Source organism: Mercenaria mercenaria, chromosome 6 (assembly GCF_021730395.1).
Source record: "Mercenaria mercenaria strain notata chromosome 6, MADL_Memer_1, whole genome shotgun sequence".
Taxonomy (NCBI): Eukaryota; Metazoa; Mollusca; class Bivalvia; order Venerida; family Veneridae; genus Mercenaria; species Mercenaria mercenaria.
The window spans coordinates 31565288-31587508 of record NC_069366.1 but is presented as its reverse complement, the minus strand read 5'-3'; the positions used below and the strand labels follow the sequence as shown (position 1 = coordinate 31587508).

The 22221-nt window shown below is 34.6% G+C and overlaps 2 protein-coding genes across 4 annotated transcripts in view; one reads left to right on the top strand and one right to left on the bottom strand.

The window, feature by feature from the left end:
• The window catches only part of LOC123549245 (mRNA (2'-O-methyladenosine-N(6)-)-methyltransferase-like), a 36571-nt gene extending 35840 nt beyond the window's left edge, over nucleotides 1–731 (bottom strand). For both annotated transcript variants that reach the window (XR_008371306.1, XM_045337170.2), the window contains exon 1: nucleotides 610–731. The gene's annotated coding sequence lies outside the window, so the exon portion shown is untranslated. The remainder of the gene's footprint in view (nucleotides 1–609) is intronic.
• A 1258-nt stretch (nucleotides 732–1989) lies between these two features.
• Nucleotides 1990–22221, top strand: part of LOC123549247 (eukaryotic translation initiation factor 2 subunit 2-like) — a 33202-nt gene continuing 12970 nt past the window's right edge. The window contains exon 1 of one of the 2 annotated variants that reach the window (XM_053545542.1): nucleotides 1990–2141. In XM_053545542.1, coding sequence (XP_053401517.1) covers nucleotides 2124–2141 — 18 coding nt within the window. In that variant the 5' untranslated portion in view covers nucleotides 1990–2123. Of the gene's footprint in view, nucleotides 2142–8975; nucleotides 9135–22221 lie in introns of those variants that run through there. The other variant, XM_053545541.1, reaches the window with a different exon arrangement.

Below are 22221 nucleotides of genomic sequence, written 5' to 3'. Positions count from 1 at the left end.
TATTTTCGCATCTTCGAAAAAAAGTCATCCATATTGGCTGAAAATCACAAATCACCTTCATACAAGCGAGTAGTCTGTAAATCAATAATTTTGTAAATTTTATAAAAACTGTAGTTGCAACAGGTCTGTAAATCTAGAGTCCGAACAATAGGATGTTTAGGAGTGTGATTGGATTTGTGAGGGATGGCAACTATAAAATATCAGATCATGATACAGCCTAATGAGTGAGGTTAGTAAACCAACAAACTTGACAATCTTTAAATTATGGATTGTGCATGTAATAATGATTTTCCCAGTGTGGTACAGTATCCTGCAGGCTACACCTGTGCAACATGGAAATCACGTTAGTTTCAACTTTTTTTTTTTTTTTATGTGCGAGTCAATAGTCACTAATGTTCAACCAAATATGCTTGTTTTGCATTAGGAATCATAAGACACATTCGGATTTTTTGTGTTCATTTTATTATTGCCTGAAACATCAGGTTTTGAAAATCAAAACACAGTTCAGCGAAGCGTGACCGTTCTTTGCAAATTCTATCTGAAACATCGTTTTGCACAACATATGAAGCAAATCGCGGCTTAAATTTTAGCTCATAAGATGCAGCATACTTTGCTCAATCTTTTGGTCGGCAAATTCTTGTTTGTTTCCAGTCAGATTGCGCAAGCTTGCTGTAAATTTGAGAGCGTATATTCTGCCTCACCAACAACTATGGCCAGTGAAGCCAGAAATGACGTTTCAGTTAGCGTGTTACTAAAATTAGTAACAAATATTTTTAAGGAATAATAATCAAACGAAATAATTTTAATGATATTAAACCAACATACTGTTCGAAATATTCAAGGCTAAAAATGTAATAATTTAATTTATTATCTATATAACCAGATATTAATACTAAAGTCTTGCACAAAATAAGACCTATACTTTTGTTTTCTGTTACAAACATTAAGTGATATTTTTCGAGAGAAGGAAATGGTTATAATGGGACTGATCGTGGTTAACTTCCGGGTTGATACGACCTACCTCAGTAAAGAGCTTTACACACAACTACTCAAAGAAATATGACAATAGTTTTTCCTTAAAACTACAAAACTGTTAAATAAATCTATGTTATTTCATGTCAGAATTATATACAAGATTCAGTCCTTACTTCAATTTTTTCCGAGTCATTTGTTTGATAAATCCAGGGGAACTGACATACTGTATCTATACATGTATATAATCACATGCACTAGTTAGATTCAGACTACAGTCATAGCTGATGCAATCCTGCACGGTGTAACTATGCTGAAGACAGAACATAGAATTTTGAGCTTTCATGTAATGTATATGGTAAAAGGAAAAAAGATATTACTAACAATTAAAGGCACTGACCTCCAGATCGTACGACAAAAAAAAGAAAATATTTAGATACCAGACAATTATTGCAATATTTGTTATGAAGGCTTTGAAATTGATTATATGTTATGAAAACACAAAAGAGTTAGTTGATATTACTTTTTTTTTTTCATTCAAAATTGAAAAGCGTTCGTAACGGGGTAACGGGGATAAACTGCCTTAATTATAAAGCTTTACATTAAACGACCGTAAGAACGTATTCCCCCGTGGTGTATTGGTTAAGAACGCTGGAAAATATTATTATCACGGTGGCCCGCATTCGGTTCCCGACTCGGGCATGTTTTTTTCTCTCTTGATTTGGCACTTTTAAGACAGTTTAGAATCAAAATATGACCAAACTTTAATTTTAAAGAAAAATCATTTTTAGTGAAAATCTGGAGATCCGTACCTTGAAATATATAAAAATGTATAAAAACTGAGTGAGCCGTCTTTGTACAATTATAGATATATAAAAACTGTTTGATTAAAAAATCATGTACGTTTCTATCGGAACGATTCCATGGTGAAACAATCAAATCTAGTATCCCAAAAAAAAAAAGAACATGAAAATTTTCCGTGAGGTTTTCACAGTGTAGCAGGACATGAACCGTGGGCAATTTTTCTGATGCAATAGAACTAGTATATAATCTGAACGACTAACCTTTTGTGTATCAATAATTTTAAGTAAAAGAAGAGAAGATTAAACACGGATCGGATTATTTATTCAAGAACGGACGATTGGAGTACGATGCGTGTTGGTGAATTGGTAAGATTTAGATTATTAGCACCACGAATAAACATGGGTCAAAAGTACATGAAGCGAAGTAAGAAAACTGATCTATTTGTTGCATTGCCTTACAGAATATTCCATGCACGTCAAGCGTAAATACAAATTTAATCCGAAATTAATATTTATGTATTTATTTATTTATTTATTATTTTATCTTATTTTCCCTTTTCTATGAATAATTAGACACGTAATCCAATATTTTGACATTTTTGCATTTTACACTAGATCAGGGCTGAATAAAGAAATAATAACCTTTTTATAGATATTTGGGCTGATGTAACATAAAAACAAAAGTTATGAAACATAAAACGTGAATAACTTAAAGAGAATTCCTATAGTTTTTTTCCTTTTTATAATTTTGTTTTTCAAATTCACATATCGAGGGTTCAACGCAATAAGGGCGTATCTACATATAATAATCATATGTAGATACGCCCTTATTGCGTTGAATCCTCGATATATGATAGGGAAATTTGTGCTGAAAACAATGAACAAATAAAAACAATGGTCACCAGGCTTGATTTTGTGAAAAATGGTTTTGAACACACCCACTGTTGCTGAAACTTCTAGCGATTTTTCAGCATTTTAATAATTTTCTGCTTTTTTATAAATACTAACCAAAATATGCATCAAGACAGCACAATAAGGTTTATTCTATTTACAGATTTTATATACTTATTTGATACCATAGTCATATTTGTAATACTATATCATTACAGTTATGGGTACAAATGAAAAAAACAAAACATTTTGTTTCATATTCACTTTTGTGAACTATTTTCAACGAAAAATACCCATAGTAAAGAACTTTTTTTAATTTTGAAAAAAACTGTTTCATAGATTTCTTTCTTGTTTTCCTTGTTTTTAGATAATTGTATTGTGAACATAAAAAACGCCAAAAATGTATGGGTCACCAGGCTTAATTGTATATTAAGACCGCTTGAATACAACACCTGTTCCGACGAAAAATGGCGCGAACCTGACCAAATTGATTATATCTGCTAGAAGTTAAAAGAAATGTTTAAAAAATCTTAATCCTTTCTATAACTGAATACTAAATGATCTGAAGGAGATATTGTCATATCAATACAAAGTTAATTGTCTAACATTATACGAACAATACTGTCTTTGTACTAAAATGCGCTGTCGAAACATAGCCACCAATGGCAAGTTGCATGATACACGTCAGGCATGTCAATACAACATAAACCAGTATCAATATTGATTACTGATAAAACTTATCAAAAATGTTATGTTATTTAAGATTCCTCATATTTAAGATTGTCTGTCACATGTTTCAACAAATGTTGACTTCACTTAAATTTTCCATAAATAGTGTCGGCTGCGCAGAAAGATGCGCATAAAAGCTATAGGAATTCCCTTTAATTGCATTTATGTCTGATATTAAGGAATATGTTATTTCGTTATATGATGCAAAAATAAAGATAATGGACCTCTCGATGTCTGTCAGTCAAAGTAATCTAATCGTACCACGTGTGTGCCGCCTTGTCAAGGGTTAAAATGAAACCTGTGTAATGTTGAGCCTTTTCCCATAGTCAGAAAAACTCAGTGAGAAAAATGCAAACTTGTTCTTTTTATATTAGCATAAGTAGGTACGTACTGATGTTTGCTGAAGACGAGTACAAGCGAAACAGTTTTTGACAAATGTTTTTAAACTTTTTGTAAGTAGCCAGCTATCAGAATGAATAATGATAAGGGTAGGCCATATGCAAGAAGATGATCCATGACAGTGTTTGTCATGTACGTAAGACAAGGACGAATAATGCGGGGATTTTATTGCTAATCAGGACCGAAGGTTCAGGGTGAGCTAATAGTAAATGTGGAGGGTCTGGCGTCCATCTTCCTCAATTTACATAATCATAATTATATTCTCCTCTGAAATTACTGGTCGGAATTACACCAAACTTGGTCTGTAGCATTCTTGAAAGGTCCTCTCTCAGGTTTGTTCAAGTGGTTCTGTTTGACCCTTTAAGAGGTTTTGACAGCTAAAAATAGAAAAAAAATGACCTTCTCATGAAACGCTCGATGGATCTTCATCAGACTTGGTCTGTATCATCGTTAAAATGTCCTCTGAAAGGGGGACAGTCGACCCCTTGTAGGGACTGTTAGAGCTAATAAAAATAACTTCTTGTTATGAAACGCTCTTTGAATCTTCATCAAACGTGGTCAGCAATATTATTTCTACGTATTTTCCAAAATGTCTTCAAATGGTAACAATTGTCCCTTTTTAAGGGCCGCTGGAGCTAAATAATTTTTTGAACAATCGACTTCTTCTCGAGAACTGCTTGATAGATCTTCATCAAACATGGTCTGTAGGATCTTAATGAGATTTTCTCCTAACTTTGTTAGAACATTTAAGAGGCCTTTACTGTCAAAAACAGAAAAAATACCTGTAAATGACATCTCATGATAAGTTTCATGTCTTCATCAAATTTGATATGTGGCATCATTATAAGGTCTCCTCAATAATGTGTTCAAATTAGGGCACTCAATCCCTTTAAGAGGCGCTAGAGCTAAAATAGAAATCACTTTAAATGACTTCTTCTCATGACATGATCGTTCGTCAATGAGCTTGGTTTGTAGCTTCATTGTAAGATACTCTCTCCCAGTTTTGCTCAAATGAGTGTGTTTGTGTGTGTAAGTGGCGGGGGTGGGGGGAGGGGTCGGTCACAAAAGGGGCCACTAGAGCTGAAATAGACATGCCTTTAAACAACTTGATCTCGTGAACTGCTTCTTCCCATAAACCTCTGGATGGATTTACATCCATAGAAAAAGAGGAAAACCACAAGTTGCCCAACACGACATAAATGAAAATGTTGCAGGCTCGGTTTGATTTAGCCTGTTAATGGACAGTAGAGGAAATGCAAGCTACCTTCCACGCTCCTAGTACCAGATTTAGCAGAACTCAATATTTACACATGTTACACGTACCGAAATAAAATTTAGAGACACCATCATGTGTATTCATATGGAAAACTTTGTCTGCAACATTGTTATAAGATCCTCTCCCAGGTTTGTTCAAATGGGGGTACACAGCCCCTGGTAAGGCCCGCTAGTGCTTAAGACAGACATACAATTAAAAGACTTCCTCTCATGAACCGCTTAATGCATCTTCATCAATTTTTTATTGGATGTGGAGTTACCTGCTTCCAAAGTTAATAGTAACTTTCTGAAATCAGATAGTGCTTATTTTATTCCTAACAACATTTAAATTTCCGCGCCACATCAAATAGTTCCATTCATGAGCAATGCGGATGAATTTTCAATGATAAAGTAGTGGTCAGGCCCTGTTTACAACACTGACCGGTTACAGGCCAAACTGACCATTTAGATTATGTAAGATTTATCAATGCCAACGATTACACCACTGACTGTAGTTTATTTTATGTAAATTCCTGATTCATGTGAGGTCTCACATAGTTCCAGCTGGTCCGAGGTATTAATGATTTAGGATAATCTTTCGGTTTGACAGATTAGTACAAACAGGATTATTTGTTATGGATGTCACAGTGACCAGGCCTGAATCTTCTATATTGAATTTACTACTTGTATTTAAAATGTACATTGTAGGTGTTATCATGCCAGCAGACTGATTGATCAATAGATGTATTTATAGCTGTGACAGGTCTTCGAAAATGACTAGAAAGTATTTAGGCTTGCTGATGTTTCATGGTAATATATAAATATTTGGTGATTGATTTGTTACTTATAACCATCAGCACAGTAATCATTCATTAGTGTGCTATTAATAGCACAACATATACATATAAGTATGATTTTCATACATTTGCAGAAGAGTGGATAATTAGTTATTATGTTGGCTTTGTTCCTATTCTTATCTCAAAAGTTTGATTTGTTTGTTTCTTTTCTTGAGATAAAATGTGTCCCCTGAAAGGTTTAATGCAAGTGTATTTGTTAACAGACAATCTGTTAATGGAGTCATTCTCTGCTTCATCTGATGTGTCAACAAGTGGCATTAACTGAATGAAATATAATAAAGAAACCTGCCAAAACCCGCCTCCACCAGTCTTCTCAAGCCTTTGATCTGTGTTATCATTATAAAGACCTCTCCAAACTTTTTTCAAATGAGCGCGTGTCGCTAGAGCAAAAAATAGAAATACATTGAAACGATTTCTTAGTATGAACCTTTTGATGGATCTTCATCAAATTAGATATGTACTGTAATGTCCTCTCCCTATTATATTCAAAATGGGGACGCTTCGTCCCTTTAAGAGCTGCACTAAAGCTAAAAATAGGAATGCCTTGAAACAACTTCGTTCTATGCACAGCTTTAAGGTTCTTTATCAAATTTTACCCGTAGCATTATTATAATGTCATTTCCCAAACGTGTTCAAATGGAGCATTCAGCCCATCTTACGGGCCACTAGAGATAAGAATAGGACTATTTTAAAACGACTTCTTTTCATACCCTACACTAACTGCTTAATTACTAGTTACCTTTTCTGTAACAACGTTTATCGTCAGTTCATTCTGTTGATGTAATATATCATGACTGATGGGCCTCTTACGTACTTAATGTTATCTAACTTAAAAGAAGAGTATAAAAAGGTACTACTGAGAGAGTATTAAAATTTCTCATTTACAGTTATGATTTTTTTTCAACATCAAGAATTCGTTTATTTGCAATCACAATTTGACCATAGTGTGAAAAATAATAAGAAAAGGAAAACTGTTTTATCTCTGTGTTGCGTACGATACACCAGCCCAGATTACCGTCGAACACAGTTACAGAAGAGGAAGGAGATGACACAGAGTATGTCCAAGGGAATCAGTCGATGATGGTTCTCTCCCAAGTCAGAAAAAAAAATCATTTGCATAAGTTGCAATGTTATAACAGTGTTTAAAGATAATCGTCCGTTCGTCCGTCACACTTCATTTCCGATCAATAACTGGAGAATCCTTTGACCCAGAACCTTCAACGTTCATAGAGTGACAGAGCTTACGGTGTAGACAACATCTATTATATTTGGGGTTTCTACGTCAAAGATCAGTGTCACAGGGGCCTGAACATGGATAACCATTTCCGATTAATAACTTGAGAAATACTTGACCCAGAATGTTGAAACTTCACAGGATGATTGGACATGTGGAGTAGATGATCCCTATTGATTTTGGGGTCACTCGGTTAAAGGTCAAGGTCACATGGGCCTGATAATGGAAAACCATTTCCGATCAATAACTTGAGAACCATTTGAACCATAATGTTGAAACTTCATAGGAAGATTGGACATGCAAAGTAAATGACCCTCTTGATTTTGGGGTCACTTTATTTAAGGTCAATGTCACAGGGGCCAGAACATGGCAATCCATTTCTGATCAGTAACTTGAGAACCATTTGACCAAGAACCTTCAAACTTCATAGGGCGATAGGACGTGCAGAGTAGACGACCCCCATTTCATTTTGGGGGATTACTCTAGTACAGGTCAATGTCACAGGGGCCATCCGTCAGTCACACTACATTTTCGATCAATAACTGCAGAAGCATTTGACCTAAAACCTTCAAACTTCATAGGGTGATAGGGCTTTCAAAGTAGATGGCCCCTATTATTTTTGGAGTTACTAGATTAAAGGTCAAGGTCACAAGGGCCTGAACACGGAAAGCCGTTTATCAATAACTTGAGAACTACTTGACCCAGAATGTTGAAACTTCATAGGATGATTGGACATGCAGAGTAGATAACTCCTATTGATTTTTGGATCACTTGATCAACGGTAAACGTCACAGGAACCAGAACATGGAAAACGGTTTCCAATCAATAACTTGAGAGCCATTTGACATAGAACTTCAAACTTCATAAGATGATGGGACTTGCAGAGTAGATGACCCTTATCGTTTTTAGGGTAACTTGAGCAAAGGTCAAAGTCACAGGGGCCTGAACATGGAAAACACTTTCCCATTAATAACTTCAGAACCACTTGATCCAGAATGTTGAAACTTCATAGGATGATTGGACGTACAGAGTAAATGACCTCTATTGATTATGGGGTCACTCGATCAAAGGGCAAGGTCACAGGGGCTAGAACACGGAAACCCGTTTCCATAACTTGAGAACCACTAGCAGCCATCCACTAGGCCCAGAATGTTAAAACTTCGTGGGATGATTGGACATGCCGAGTAGACGCAACTTGACCTAATGGTACTGTCCAAATTTAATGATTCTGACTAAGAAAATATAAATACAACCATAACTGGTTGTATCCTTAACCCTTATCATGCTGGGCACGATTGATTCTGCCTTTGCGACCAGTGTAGATCATTATCAACATGCACATCCTTGTAGTCTGATCGTGATCTCACTGATATTTGAATTATTCTGTAAAGCGAATAACCAACTCAGTATGTGTGTAAATTAATCAAGACAGTTGTACAATGTGACATTTCGTTTTAAACATGCTGTTTAGTAAAATATTTGATCAAATTTGAAAGCACTATTTCTAGATGCATACATGGCGCTAAATATCATGTTGACGCGACGTCAACATAATATCGTTGTGATGATTTAAGCATTGCTAGTCATATTAGAATGTGAAATAAACTGTTGATAAAAGATTGCCTAGCGTATCGAACCCTTGAATGAACCACATTTGAATTCAAATAAATTGATAAAAACAAACTTTAGCGTCAGAGGTGTTGCACATTTTATTATTTAACAATAAATAATCGGCAGAGAACAGCTTGTTTTATAATCAATTGACCGACACCAGACACAAGTAACATATTATTGATAAACCATATACTGTAGAGTCGAATTAAGTGTGACGTATGCCGTATCAGCACGTGTCCTTCACCTTAGCTGAAACTGATGCAACGCCGAATCAGCTGTGAAACATATGTAAAATTGTGAACAAAGTTCCTAATAATTGTGTATTGAAAAGAATATTTTGGAAGTTTACTTAATTTATTGAAAATGGCTGACGAAGAGATGGTAAGTAAATGGGAAATAAAAGTGCTTACATGCCGGCGAGGGACTGCATGTTGAAATCAAACATGGCGGCCCCCATGCTTGGATTCGGGTCGAGAATGAAAATTTATTTTTTAACACATTCTAGCTTCGAAAAACCAACAAGGTATACATGGAAGTTGCTTATCATTTATTTAAGTATTGGAAATAAAATAACCAGAAATCCCTCAAAAAATATGTGAATAATATTTCTGTTTATAATTTCCACGGCACAGGTGGAATACCGGACGATTCCCCCCCCCCCCCCCCCAAGACAATTCCCCCTTAAGACATTCCCCCCCCCCCCCCCCCCCCCCCCCAAGACGTTTCCCCCCCCAGTTTAGTTATACCCAAGATGTTTCACCCCCAATCTTTAAATAATTTGTTTCTTAAACAATTACACCTTAATATTAAATCTTTGATTGTATTGAAATAAAGTGTACATTTGTAATGAACTGCAGCAAGTATTTAGTGATATACTTTGGACATTTAAAGAAAAATATAGCTCTTGTTGAGTCAACCTTCAGCATGCCCATTCACGCACTGCAGTACGTGAATCACGCACAAAATATCAAATGCACGCATAAAAATCACTTGTTGGGGGTACATGCACGCAGAGATTCGGAACTCCAGTTCAGCTACCAAATCGCTGTTTATTTCATCGCGCACTTGCCAATTGTTTGGTATGGTCTAAAACGCAGATCCGGTCCACGAATGTTATAATTTCGTTTCCATCACCGAATTCTCGGCGTAATTGTCAGCTGTATAGAGGGGTTTGGTAAATGTTTTAGTCGGACGTCACACGGGTCGTGTGCAAAAAAAGAATGGATACGAAAGGCAAAAAGGCATTTTAGCTTTAATAAACTCAGCAAAAGGTTAACAGTATTTTATTTTTCGATATTTAACTGCAATTTTGATACACATTGCATATTTGTAATAGTTTGGGCATTTATTATTGATGGACGAATTTTACCAGTCTCCAGTTGACTGTATGCTATTTCGGACGAATCGTGTTCCGTTCACGAAATTGGGAATACATGAACCTTGCTGAAAACTTATTTATATTTAGTATAATATAGGGAGGAGTCTTTTGATTCAGAATTTCCTATCTTAACTTTGGAAAAACGTTTTACATTTTCTAAAATTATCTCATCTGTTATACCTTACCCACGAGAGTTCTGTATGAAAAAAAAACCCCAAAAAAACGTAATATACAAATTTCAGTAGTTAAATAGAAAATTTTCAGATCTGCCATGTAGTGTACCCCCAAATTTTGAAGTGTACCCCTATTTTGCAAAAGCAGGGGGTACATGTACCCTCAACTTTAAAAATGAGTGGGCATGCTGACCTTTTATCCCTTAATTTCATCATTTATTTTGAGGTATGGCCTCAATGAATTTGGTTAACAGCTGTGGAATTGTTTTCAAATATATTAACAAAAATTATCTTTTACTCCAGTTCCTTTTCTTTATGTTTTTTTTAATCAATGTTCATAATTATATATAATTTGTTCAAGTCAGACGCAAATTCTCAGATACATACTGGTAAATGTGAACTCCCTTTAGTTTAGCAATTAAATTATCAAAAGGTGTGATTTACACCTTTTGATTAAATTAACACCTGTGATTAAACACACAGGTGTTTAATGATTATGATATTTATGGCTACAAACCAGTTTGCAGGAGATATTTTTTATATTGAATGATTTAGATAAAAGTTTTGAACATTTATGATATAGTGGGACACACAGTTGAAGTGACCCTTATACATACTTCATACATAGCAGTGACACAGTCAGAAAATAATTTAAAAAAAACATCTTGTTTTATTATTCTATTTGACTTATTTAACATTTTGGGTATGACTTTTTTTACAGGTGTCTTTACTTCTCAAATGGAATATTTTTCTTTAATGAATCAAACATTTTCAAATTATTTATGAGCAACACCAAGCTAAAAGAGTATTTAATCATCATGATCATTAATTGCCCTTTTAATGTATTTTTATTTATTTTTCATGATGTAAATTATGTAATATTTGTATGTAATTTGATGTAAATTTCCTCAAAGATACCAATTCTTGAAAAAGTTCCTAGCTCACTTCTAGTACACCATTGTGTGTACACTGTTGTTGTAGCAGTAATCATGATAATAATACAATGTAGTAAGTTACTCACGGCAGTGATTAGGGCTATAATCTCATTGTAAAACTGTGTTTTTATTCAAAATAATAATGCAAAATAGTCAATTTACATAATAAAGACACTTGTAAGCAGAAATCATTGAAAATCAATCTCTGTATTTGGTACTTAAGTTTTTGTAGAAAAAAAATGTATGTTTCTGGTCAAGATTTAGCAAAGATTAAAAATGAGCTTTTGCCAATCAAACTTCCTTTAGTTATATATAACAATATGTGCATGTATGCTATTAGCAGAAATTATAACCAAAAATCTTTCAAGAAAAATGTCCATGGCTGTGTGCCGTCCAATCAGTTTTAAATTATGCACCTGTCAATATTTTGCCCGCCCGGGGGAGCGGCGGGCATACACGGGACTTTAGACAGAAGACCATTCCCGACAGGCGGGAATTTGACAAACATTTGATGTACCAACCAGGCTCTAGGGTGGGATTTAGACAAAAAAGGTTGTCCCTAGGGTGGGGATTTAGACAACAAAATTTTTGAAATGTCAAATTCCCCCGGGTCGGCCCGCCGCCCCCCTGGGCGGGCAAAATATTGACAGGTGCATTAATGTGGTTTTAATAACCTAAGGGACTAGCAAATATTGAAAAATAGCAAATGGCTGGACCCTAATCATGCTGGGCGTGATTGATTCTGCCTTTGCGACCAGTGTAGATCTTGATCAGCCTGCACATTTTGTGAATTTGATTCGTTAATTAATGAGAATTGAATCATATCATTAATTTTCTTATGAGCCTCAAATATATTGTTAATTAATGTCCCAATGATTTGTACATTCATGAAATGAGTGAAATAAAATTTTTTTTTTTTATTCTGACCTGTTAACTTAGAACATAATTATATAATAAATGAGTAATGCTTTTTTCAACACAATATTACTAAAATGGTTAAATCACAAATTAAAATTTTCATGAAAAGGAGTTATATCTTTTTATATTACTGACTTTGATGCTTTTTGATAATAATATGAAAACTACAATGTCAGCAAAATTATCTTAGACACAAAAATAATAATTGATTAATTCTAATATGACAGGAAAATATCCTGGTTACATTTGATGCCATTATACAGAAAACTACTTTTTGCACAGGGGAAATCTTCTTTTTGAACATGTTAATTCTTTTCAGAAAGGAGTAAGGTATTTCTAAATACTGAATATTTTGCAATTAGAATCGCACGCATATTTTCCGACATTTTAAAAATGAATGAATAAGCTGAAACATATGAACAGGCAAATACATAACTTTCAATTTAATTGATATTTCTCAAAGTAATAATTGAGTGTAAACAAATTGTACTGGCAATTCCTTTGATGAATGTTACAGAAAAGGATCCACTGCATTGATCCTGACTTTTTGGATATAGTGTATAATCATGACATATTTATTGCATCAGAAACATGGTTATCAAAGAAAACTAGTTTAAATGTAGAAATAAAAGGTTTTGATAGTGAACATTTATATGGAAATAAGTCACAGAACGTTAGGAAAGGCCGTTACAGCGGTGGTATTTCAGTATACTTTAAGCATTTTTTGAGAAACAAAATTAAGATTGTGGAAAAACTTGCATGTGGCGTTGTATGGATAAAAATACTTAAGTCACATTTCCATTTGACAGATGATATTTTTATTTGTAATGTATATATTCCGCCACAAAATTCAAAAGTATTAAATAGGCAGGAAATAGATATTTTTGATATTATTGAGACAGGTATTGAAAAATATCAAAATAAAGGCAAGGTCTTTTTAAATGGCGATTTTAATAGCCGTACTTCGAATCAGGTTGATTATTTACATTTTGACAGGTATATTGATAGCGATCAGCTGTTAAACTTGACCCACATTTCACCGCGCGTAAGTAAAGATCACGTGACAGATTTCAACGGTACAAGGTTACTGAATTTATGTAAATCTACGAACATGATTATCGCTAACGGTAGATTAAAAAGAGATGCGAATATAGGAGATTTTACTTTTCACAGTAGAAACGGAAATAGTGTTGTTGATTATTTCATCTTAAATATAAACGACATTGATATCATTTCTGACTTTGAAATCCTTCCGCTGAATGAATTTTCAGACCATACACCTGTAAAAGTAGTTCTTGATATTTCATCTACACAGTGTTTACCTACAGATAATGCGCACGAGGAAATGCGTATTGTCTGGGACGAGACTAAAGGTCAAGTATTTATTGATCGTCTAGCCGAGCAACAATACACGCTTCAATTGTTAAGTGAAAATATTGAAAATAACAGTATTGATAACTCCGTAGGGCAATTCACTACTTTAATACAAGACACTGCATTTTCAGTGTTTGGCAGATTAAATAAACAGAATTCAAATAACGTAAGAAAGCTCTTAATTACGAGAAAAAGAAATGGTTTAATGCTAAATGTTATGAAGCGAGAAAAAATTTTTCCAGCGCACGAAACAAATTTTTGAAAAATAAAAATAATGCACAATTTCGACAGAATTACTTTGACTCAAGGAAAGTGTATAATAAAGTTAAATTCCGCGAAAAGAAAAAGTATAAAATTGATGAGGGAAAGAAAATTGCGGATATCGCTAAATCTAAACCTAAGCAATTCTGGAAACATATAAAGAAACAATACAAAAAGCAGAATATACAGTCAGATAATTTAAATTTAGACGATCTTAGCAATCACTTTCAGACTTTGTTCGGGGGTCTAAATGCCAATTTACAAAATTTAGATATACACGACCAATATGATGAAGAATTAGACGTAGAAATTTCTCCGTTAGAATTAAAGGACGCTGTCTTTTTCCAAAACAATGGAAAAAGCCCTGGGCTCGATCAGTTAATTGCGGAATTATTTAAGTGTTCTTTTGATCTGATAAGCCCTTTTCTGCTTAAATTGTTTAACAAGATGTTTATGAATGCTGAATATCCAAAATCTGGGGTGAAGGCATAATTGTTCCCGTTTTTAAAAGTGGAAATGCTGATGACCCAAAAAACTACAGAGGAATAACCCTTATTAATATCTTAGGAAAAATTTATTCTCAAATTTTGCTAAACCGCCTTACGAAATGGTCTGTCAAATACGACAAAATCAATCCGAACCAATTTGGGTTTCAGAAAGGCAAGTCAACGGTGGATTGTATTTTCATATTACATTCGCTAATTTCAAAAGTATTAAGTGATCGCAAAAAACTTTACTGCATCTTCATTGATTTTGAAAAATGTTATGATAAAATAGATAGGACGCTTCTTTTAAGTAAGCTTCTGCATCAAAGCATCAGTTCTAGATTTGTTAGAACTCTTCGAGCTATGTATGAAACCGTAAAATTTTGTGTTAGACACAAGACAACGTCTGAGTTTTTCGAATCGGGGATCGGATTGAAACAAGGAGATCCTAGTTCGACTCTGCTATTTTTATTTTTCGTAAATGATATGAAAGAAAACATAAATTCAAATTTAGATGGGATAATTAGTGTCAATGAAATCCAGTTTTTCCTTATTATGTTTGCAGACGATACTGCACTGTTTGCGACAGATCCAGAATCACTACAACTTATGTTAAATGACTTAGAAACTTATTGTAATCGATGGTCCTTGAAAATAAATTCAAATAAAACTAAAGTCATGATATTTGAATCGGGAAATAGGGGGACAACGTATGATTTTTACTTAAATAACGTTAAGCTCGATATTGTTACATCATTTAAGTATCTTGGGGTATATTTCTTTAAAAATAATAACTGGAATCGTACACAGAAACGCTTGGCACAACACGCATCTTTCTCATTAAATAATCTTTTTATCGTATGTAATCAAGTGGAACTACCAGCATCCCAAAAATGTAAACTTTTTGATAGTCTAGTCAGTTCTATTATGAACTATAGTGCCGAGGTTTGGGGTTATCATGAAGGTAAAGATATTGAACTTATTCATACCAAATTCTGTAGAAAAGTTCTCGGGGTAAAATTATCGACTAACCGGGATTGTTTATACGGGGAGCTCGGTAGATACCCGATGTATGTACAAAGGCAAATAATTATGATAAAATTTTGGCTTAAAATCTTAAACTTACCAGAAAATAGTACAGTTTTTAATGTGTACAGCATGTTAAGTACTGATGCGGATAATCAAAATAATTATAATGGTTCAAATTGGGCATATCACATAAAACAATTGCTTGATGAAATAGGAATGTCAAATGTATGGTTAAGCCAGAAACAAATGAATGTCAGTTTTCAGGTTATTAAACAACGTATTCTTGACATCTATATGCAGAGGTGGTATGCAAGTATCAACAATTCTAGACGGCTTATATCGTATGCGTGTTTTAAACACGATTTTATTTTTGAAAACTACTTGAATTTTATATCAGACAATCGTTTCAGAATTGCATTGAGTAGGTTCAGAACTTCTTCGCACAGTCTAAACATCGAAACTGGAAGATATAATAACATAGATAGAATAAACAGATTATGTAACAATTGTAACATGAACGTATTAGAAGATGAATATCATTTTTTGTTAGTTTGTCCCAAGTTTAGAAATTTAAGACAGAAATATTTTAAAAGATACTATTGTCATTGGCCAAATATGTTTAAATTTGAAAACCTTATGTCCGAACATAATAAAAGTACTGTAAATAATTTAGCAAAATTTATATACTTCGCAAATAATTCAAAAATTTAAAGGATGGATAGTATGATTTATACTTCTCTGACAAATTTCTTTTATATTTTATGGTGTTAATGCATCATTTCAAGTTCACAATTGTATATGTTTGTAAATTATTGGCTATATACACCTTTCAGGTGTTTAATGCTGAATTAAATGTTGTTGTTGTTGTTGTTGTTGTTGCATTCACTTAATGAAGTGTTAAATGGTAATTACTGAAGGTGATAAATGTCACATTTAGTATGTGAGATAATCCAATCAAACATTTAATTTAGATTGAAGACTTCATTTAATGTTTAGATTTTATTATAAATTTCTGAAAGAAAAGTAAATATTATTATCAAGTACTTCTTGTAAATAAAATCATCTTCAAATATAATTATAGTTCATAGAATTTAACTGGGAACGTTAAGTGATGAACTTCTTCTTTATATTTTTCCCATTGAAAAGCAGATCATAACATCTATTTAAAGTGTAAGTGATGCAACTCTAAAATTTAATGATGTTAATGGAACATCGAGTAACAAATATTTGACTAAGACTAAAGTACCCAAAAATCCTACCATTTTCAGGAGGTATACATCAAAGAAACATAAAAGAAATCAATTTACGTAATCCATATTTCATTTTAGCAAACTTGAAAAACAAAACTTTTAATGAGTGCAAACATATATATACCTATTTAAGGTAACTCACAACCGTCATGGGCTAAATAATGAGTAATTGGTATTTTTTCCCAATTCATACTAATTATTATTAATATTAAAACTTGTATACCGGTATATATATATATGTATATGTATTATGTATGTCTCCTTACCAAATTTTGGTATTTTTCTTTTAAACACATTTTTTAAAAACAATTGCTGCATTATATTTTATTTCCATACATATCTTTCATTTTATTAGCTCGACTATTCGAAGAATAGTCTAGCTATTCTACTCACCCTGGCGTCGGCGTCGGCGTCGGCGTCGGCGTCACACCTTGGTTAAGTTTTTGCATGCAAGTACATACAGCCATCAATTAAAGGCATATAGCTTTGAAACTTATTTTTTCTTTTTCTAGGTCAATTACCAACCTCTCTGGGTCAAGTCCCATAACTCAGACATGTATTTTGAGCAAATTATGCCCCCTTTTGGACTTAGAAAATTTTGGTTAAGTTTTACATGCAAGTTACTATCTCCAAAACTAATGCAGATATTGATTTGAAACTTCACATGTATCTTCGGGGTTATAAAACTAGTTGATAGCAGCAAGTGCCATAACTCTGACCTTCATTTTGGCCAAATTATGCCCCCTTTTGGACTTAGAAAATTCTGGTTAAAGTTTTGCGTGCAAGTACATACAGCTATTTCTAAAAGGCATATAGATTTGAAACTTATTTTTTCTTTTTCTAGATCAATTACCAACCTCACTGGGTCAAGTCCCATAACTCAGACATGTTTTTTGAGCAAATTATGCCCCCTTTTAGACTTACAAAATTTTGGTTAAAGTTTTACATGCAAGTTATAAAACTAGTTGATAGCAGCAAGTGCCATAACTATGACCTTCATTTTGGCCAAATTATGCCCCCTTTTGGACTTAGAAAATTCTGGTTAAAGTTTTGCATGCAAGTACATACAGCTATTACTAAAAGGCATATAGATTTGAAACTTATTTTTTCTTTTTCTAAATCAATTACTTACCTCACTGGATCAAGTCCCATAACTCTGGCATGTATTTTGGGCAAATTATGCCCCCTTTTGGACTTTGAAAATTCTGGTTAAAGTTTTACATGCAAGTTTCTATCTCCAAAACTAATGCAGATATTGAATTGAAACTTCACATGTGCCTTTGGGGTTATAAAACTAGTTGATAGCAGCAAGTCCCATAACTGATATGCATTTTGGTAAAATTATTCCCCCTTTTGAACTTAAAACTCTTTTGATATTTAACCTTTTTGGGTAATATTTTCCTGCTTCTGGGACAATATTTCGAATAGTCGAGCTTGGCTGTCTTACGGACAGCTCTTGTTACATATCTATTAGCCTGTATGTTATATGACATCTTTTAATACCTTAAATGAATTTGGGGGTGAAACGTCCTAAAAGCTGAGACAATTCCCCCCCAAAATGGGGGGAAAAGTCTTGGGAGGAACTGTCTTGGGGGGGGAAACGTCTGGACACCGCACAGGTGACAGTAAATCCTTTTTATGCCCCCGAAGGGAGGCATATTAGTTTTCAACTGTCCGTCCGTTAGTTCGTTAGTTCGTTCGTTAGTCACAACGTTAACTTTTTGCATGAAGGCACTTTACTCGCGAACCACTGCACCCAGGACCTTCAGACTTAACATGCTGATAGTACTTATTGAGTACACCACCCCTACTGACTTTGGGGTCACCAGGTCAAAGGTCAAGGTCACAGGGGCCAATGTTAACTTTTTGCATGAAGGCACTTTACTTGCGAACTACTGCACCCAGGACCTTCAAACTTCACATGCTGATAGTACTTATTGAGTACACCACCCTACTGACTTTGGGATCACCGGGTCAAAGGCCAAGGTCACAGGGGCCAACGTTAACTTTTTGCATGAAGACACTTTACTCGCGAACCACTGCACCCAGGACCTTCAAACTTCACATGCTGATAGTACTTATTGAGTACACCACCCCTACTGACTTTGGGGTCAAAGGTCAAGGCCACAGGGGCCAACGTTAACTTTTTGCATGAAGGCACTTTACTTGCGAACCACTGCACCCAGGACCTTCAAACTTCACATGCTGATAGTACTTATTGAGTACACCACCCCTACTGACTTGGGGTCACCAGGTCAAAGGTCAAGGTCACAGGGGCCAACGTTAACTTTTTGCATGAAGGCACTTTACTCGCGAACCACTGCACCCAGGACCTTCAAACTTCACATGCTGATAGTACTTATTGAGTACACCACCCCTACTGATTTTGAGGGCACCAGGTCAAAGGTCAAGGTCACAGGGGCCAATGTTAACTTTTTGCATGAAGGCACTTTACTCACGAACCACTGCACCCAGGACTTTCAACCTTCACATGCTGATAGTACCTATTGAGTACACCACCCCTACTGACTTTGGGGTCACCAGGTCAAAGGTCAAGGTCACAGGGGCGAACGTTAACTTTTTGCATGAAGGCACTTTACTCGCGAACCACTGCACCCAGGATCTTCAAACTTCACATGCTGATAGTACTTATTGAGTACACCACCCCTACTGACTTTAGGATCACCAGGTCAAAGGTCAAGGTCACAGGGGCCAACGTTAACTTTTTGCATGAAGGCACTTTACTCGCGAACCACTGCACCCAGGACCTTCAAACTTCACATGCTGATAGTACTTATTGAGTACACCACCCCTACTGACTTTGGGGTCACCAGGTCAAAGGTCAAGGTCACAGGGGCTAACATTAACTTTTTGCATGAAGGCACTTTACTCGCGAACCACTGCACCCAGGACCTTCAAACTTCACATGCTGATAGTACTTATTGAGTACACCACCCCTACTGACTTTGGGGTCACCAGGTCAAAGGTCAAGGTAACAGGGGCCAACGTTAACTTCTTGCATGAAGGCACTTTACTCGCGAACCACTGCACCCAGGACCTTCAAACTTCACATGCTGATAGTACTTATTGAGTACACCACCCCTACTGACTTTGGGGTCACCAGGTCAAAAGTCAAGGTCACAGGGGCCAACGTTAACTTTTTGCATGAAGGCACTTTACATGCAAACCACTTCATTCAGGACCTTCAAACTTCACATGCTGATAGTACTTATTGAGTACACCACCCCTACTAACATTGGGGTCACCAGGTCAAAGGTCAAGGTGCTGCGGGGGCATTTGTCACCATTAGTGACAGCTCTTGTTTATGTTCTATACTAGAGTCCTATATATTATATGTACAGGGCAGCCGCTGCCTATCGCATTTGGAGCCACTGGCTCAAACTTTGACTAAAGTGGCTCCAAAAAATCTTGAGTGGCGAAACATGGCTCCACATACTGTATAAAAATTTTCATTTTTTCCCCAGGCTGGTAACATTGCCTGATCGGGCTTTCTACATAAAAACTAATATTTCTTGAAAAATAGTAAAGATATTTCATTCAGACTTTGTCCATTTATTAAGCATTTCATATGACACAAATTAGAATAAAAATAACTTTGTTGCCTTCAGTTTTGGTAGAATTATTTCCCCTTTTCAGATTTTTATGACGCATAATTTTTGAAGTCCAAATAAAATATGTTCTAATATTAAGTTTAAAACAAAAAAGGGTTCAATGCTCTAAATTATTGCGCTGGTACATGAATGTATACGTTTTACTGTGCTTTCACTAACAACATTATAGAAAAATGTTAGTTGTAAAAAAATGTTCATACGTCGGCACTAGAAACAAAGTATTAACCTTAAATACATAGAATAAATGTATTGGCGCACAAGTTTTGAGCAACAGAAACCCATTGAACCATTTTCTGTTTTAAACATTGCATTAAAACATAATTTTTTTGGACTTCAAAAATTATGCATCATAAAAACTGAAAAAGGGAAGTAATTCTAACAAAACTGAAGGCAACAAAGTTATTTCTACCTTAGTATGCGTCATATGTTATGCTTAATTAATGGACCAAGTTTGAAAGAAATATCTTCATTATTTTTCAAGAAACATTATTTTTTATGTCTAAAGCCCGAACGGGCAGTGTTACCACCCTGTTCCCCTCGTTTAGGGTTGGATACCGGTTCCCGGTATCGGTACAATACCGAATAATCACTTCGAAAAGTACCGGTATATACCGTTTCGTAAAAGAACCGGTTCCGATTTCGGTATTTCCATAAAAGTAAAAACAAAATTCTTACAAAATCTGTAATAAAATAAAGCAGAAATTTAAGCAAATAGCATAATAATGCGATCGACATTGTTTACTGTGAAACCGCTCAGAGTAACATCCCTTGACATGGAGAGCTAACCGTGCGAATAGTTTCGTATGCTAAATATTACCTGAAATACTTCTTTTCCCGTCGTTTTAAACAACATAAACCAATACTTAATTTCAAAATATACGACACTATTTTTCTTTGTAGTTTTCTTTTAAAACCAATGAAAAAAAAATGATGTAAATAAAAAATTATGAGACTAAGCAGTAACCTACATAAACAAATAATCGGTTTTCGCGAACCATTAGAAATAATGTTATTGTTGGAATGTTGGTTGTTTCAAGTGTTTTGAAGGTTATTGTTCAATTAAAAAAGTGTTGCAAAGTGTTTCACTTTAAAAACATTACTAGTCAACCTAGTCGAAGATTATCATGAGTGAGAATGAGTCTAACGTGTTAGAGGGGTAATTTGAAAGCTAATAAGTGTTCAGTTTAACAGTTCTAGACAGTACTGAGCTTTAAAAGCATTACTACAGTGAGTGTATTCATAGATTTAAATTGCATAGTGAGCGAGGTATCTGCTCTAGATTTTTATTTTGGAAAACTAGTCTGTAAGATATGTTTATTTTTTACTCTTTCATAATCTAATACATACAACATTCCATTAACAGACTTAAAATGTTTATTTATCACAGCAAATTTTCATGTATATCTACTTACATCTATAGGTGTATATAATACTAAGCAAATCATTGCTTATGTGATGTACTACAAAGCATGGTATCGGTATCGTTAAAAATACTGTATCGTTTCGTTGGTATCGGTATCGGACCGCTTCGTCCTTAACGATATCCATCCCTACCCACGTTATTGTGTATTTGATCCGGAAGTGTGGTTCCAGTTTCGCGCCTCTCTGATATTCTCCCGGGTAGATAAAACCGATAGCAAGTAATCAGCTATCATGGGTAGGACAATATTTCTATTATACAAAAAAAATCAGATGAGCGTCAGCACCCGCAAGGCAGTGCTCTTGTTAACAGTACCCTGCCCTTTTAAGAGCTCTCGAAAAATCCCTATAAATACACATCTTTCTGTTTAAGTTGAAAGTTAATATATATGATGAATATGAGATTGTGTTGTTAATAAGCATGCTAATTTAATTTCGTATCATCATTGATAAAAAGACTTAAAATTGTTATTTATTTATTTATTTGTTATAAGAAAATATAAAACACAAAAGATATTACATACAATATAGTAAGTGTAATAAGTATTATGTTGTTTATTTTATACACATATCCCTTCTTTATGCATACAAAACAGACCACGGCTTCAACAAAA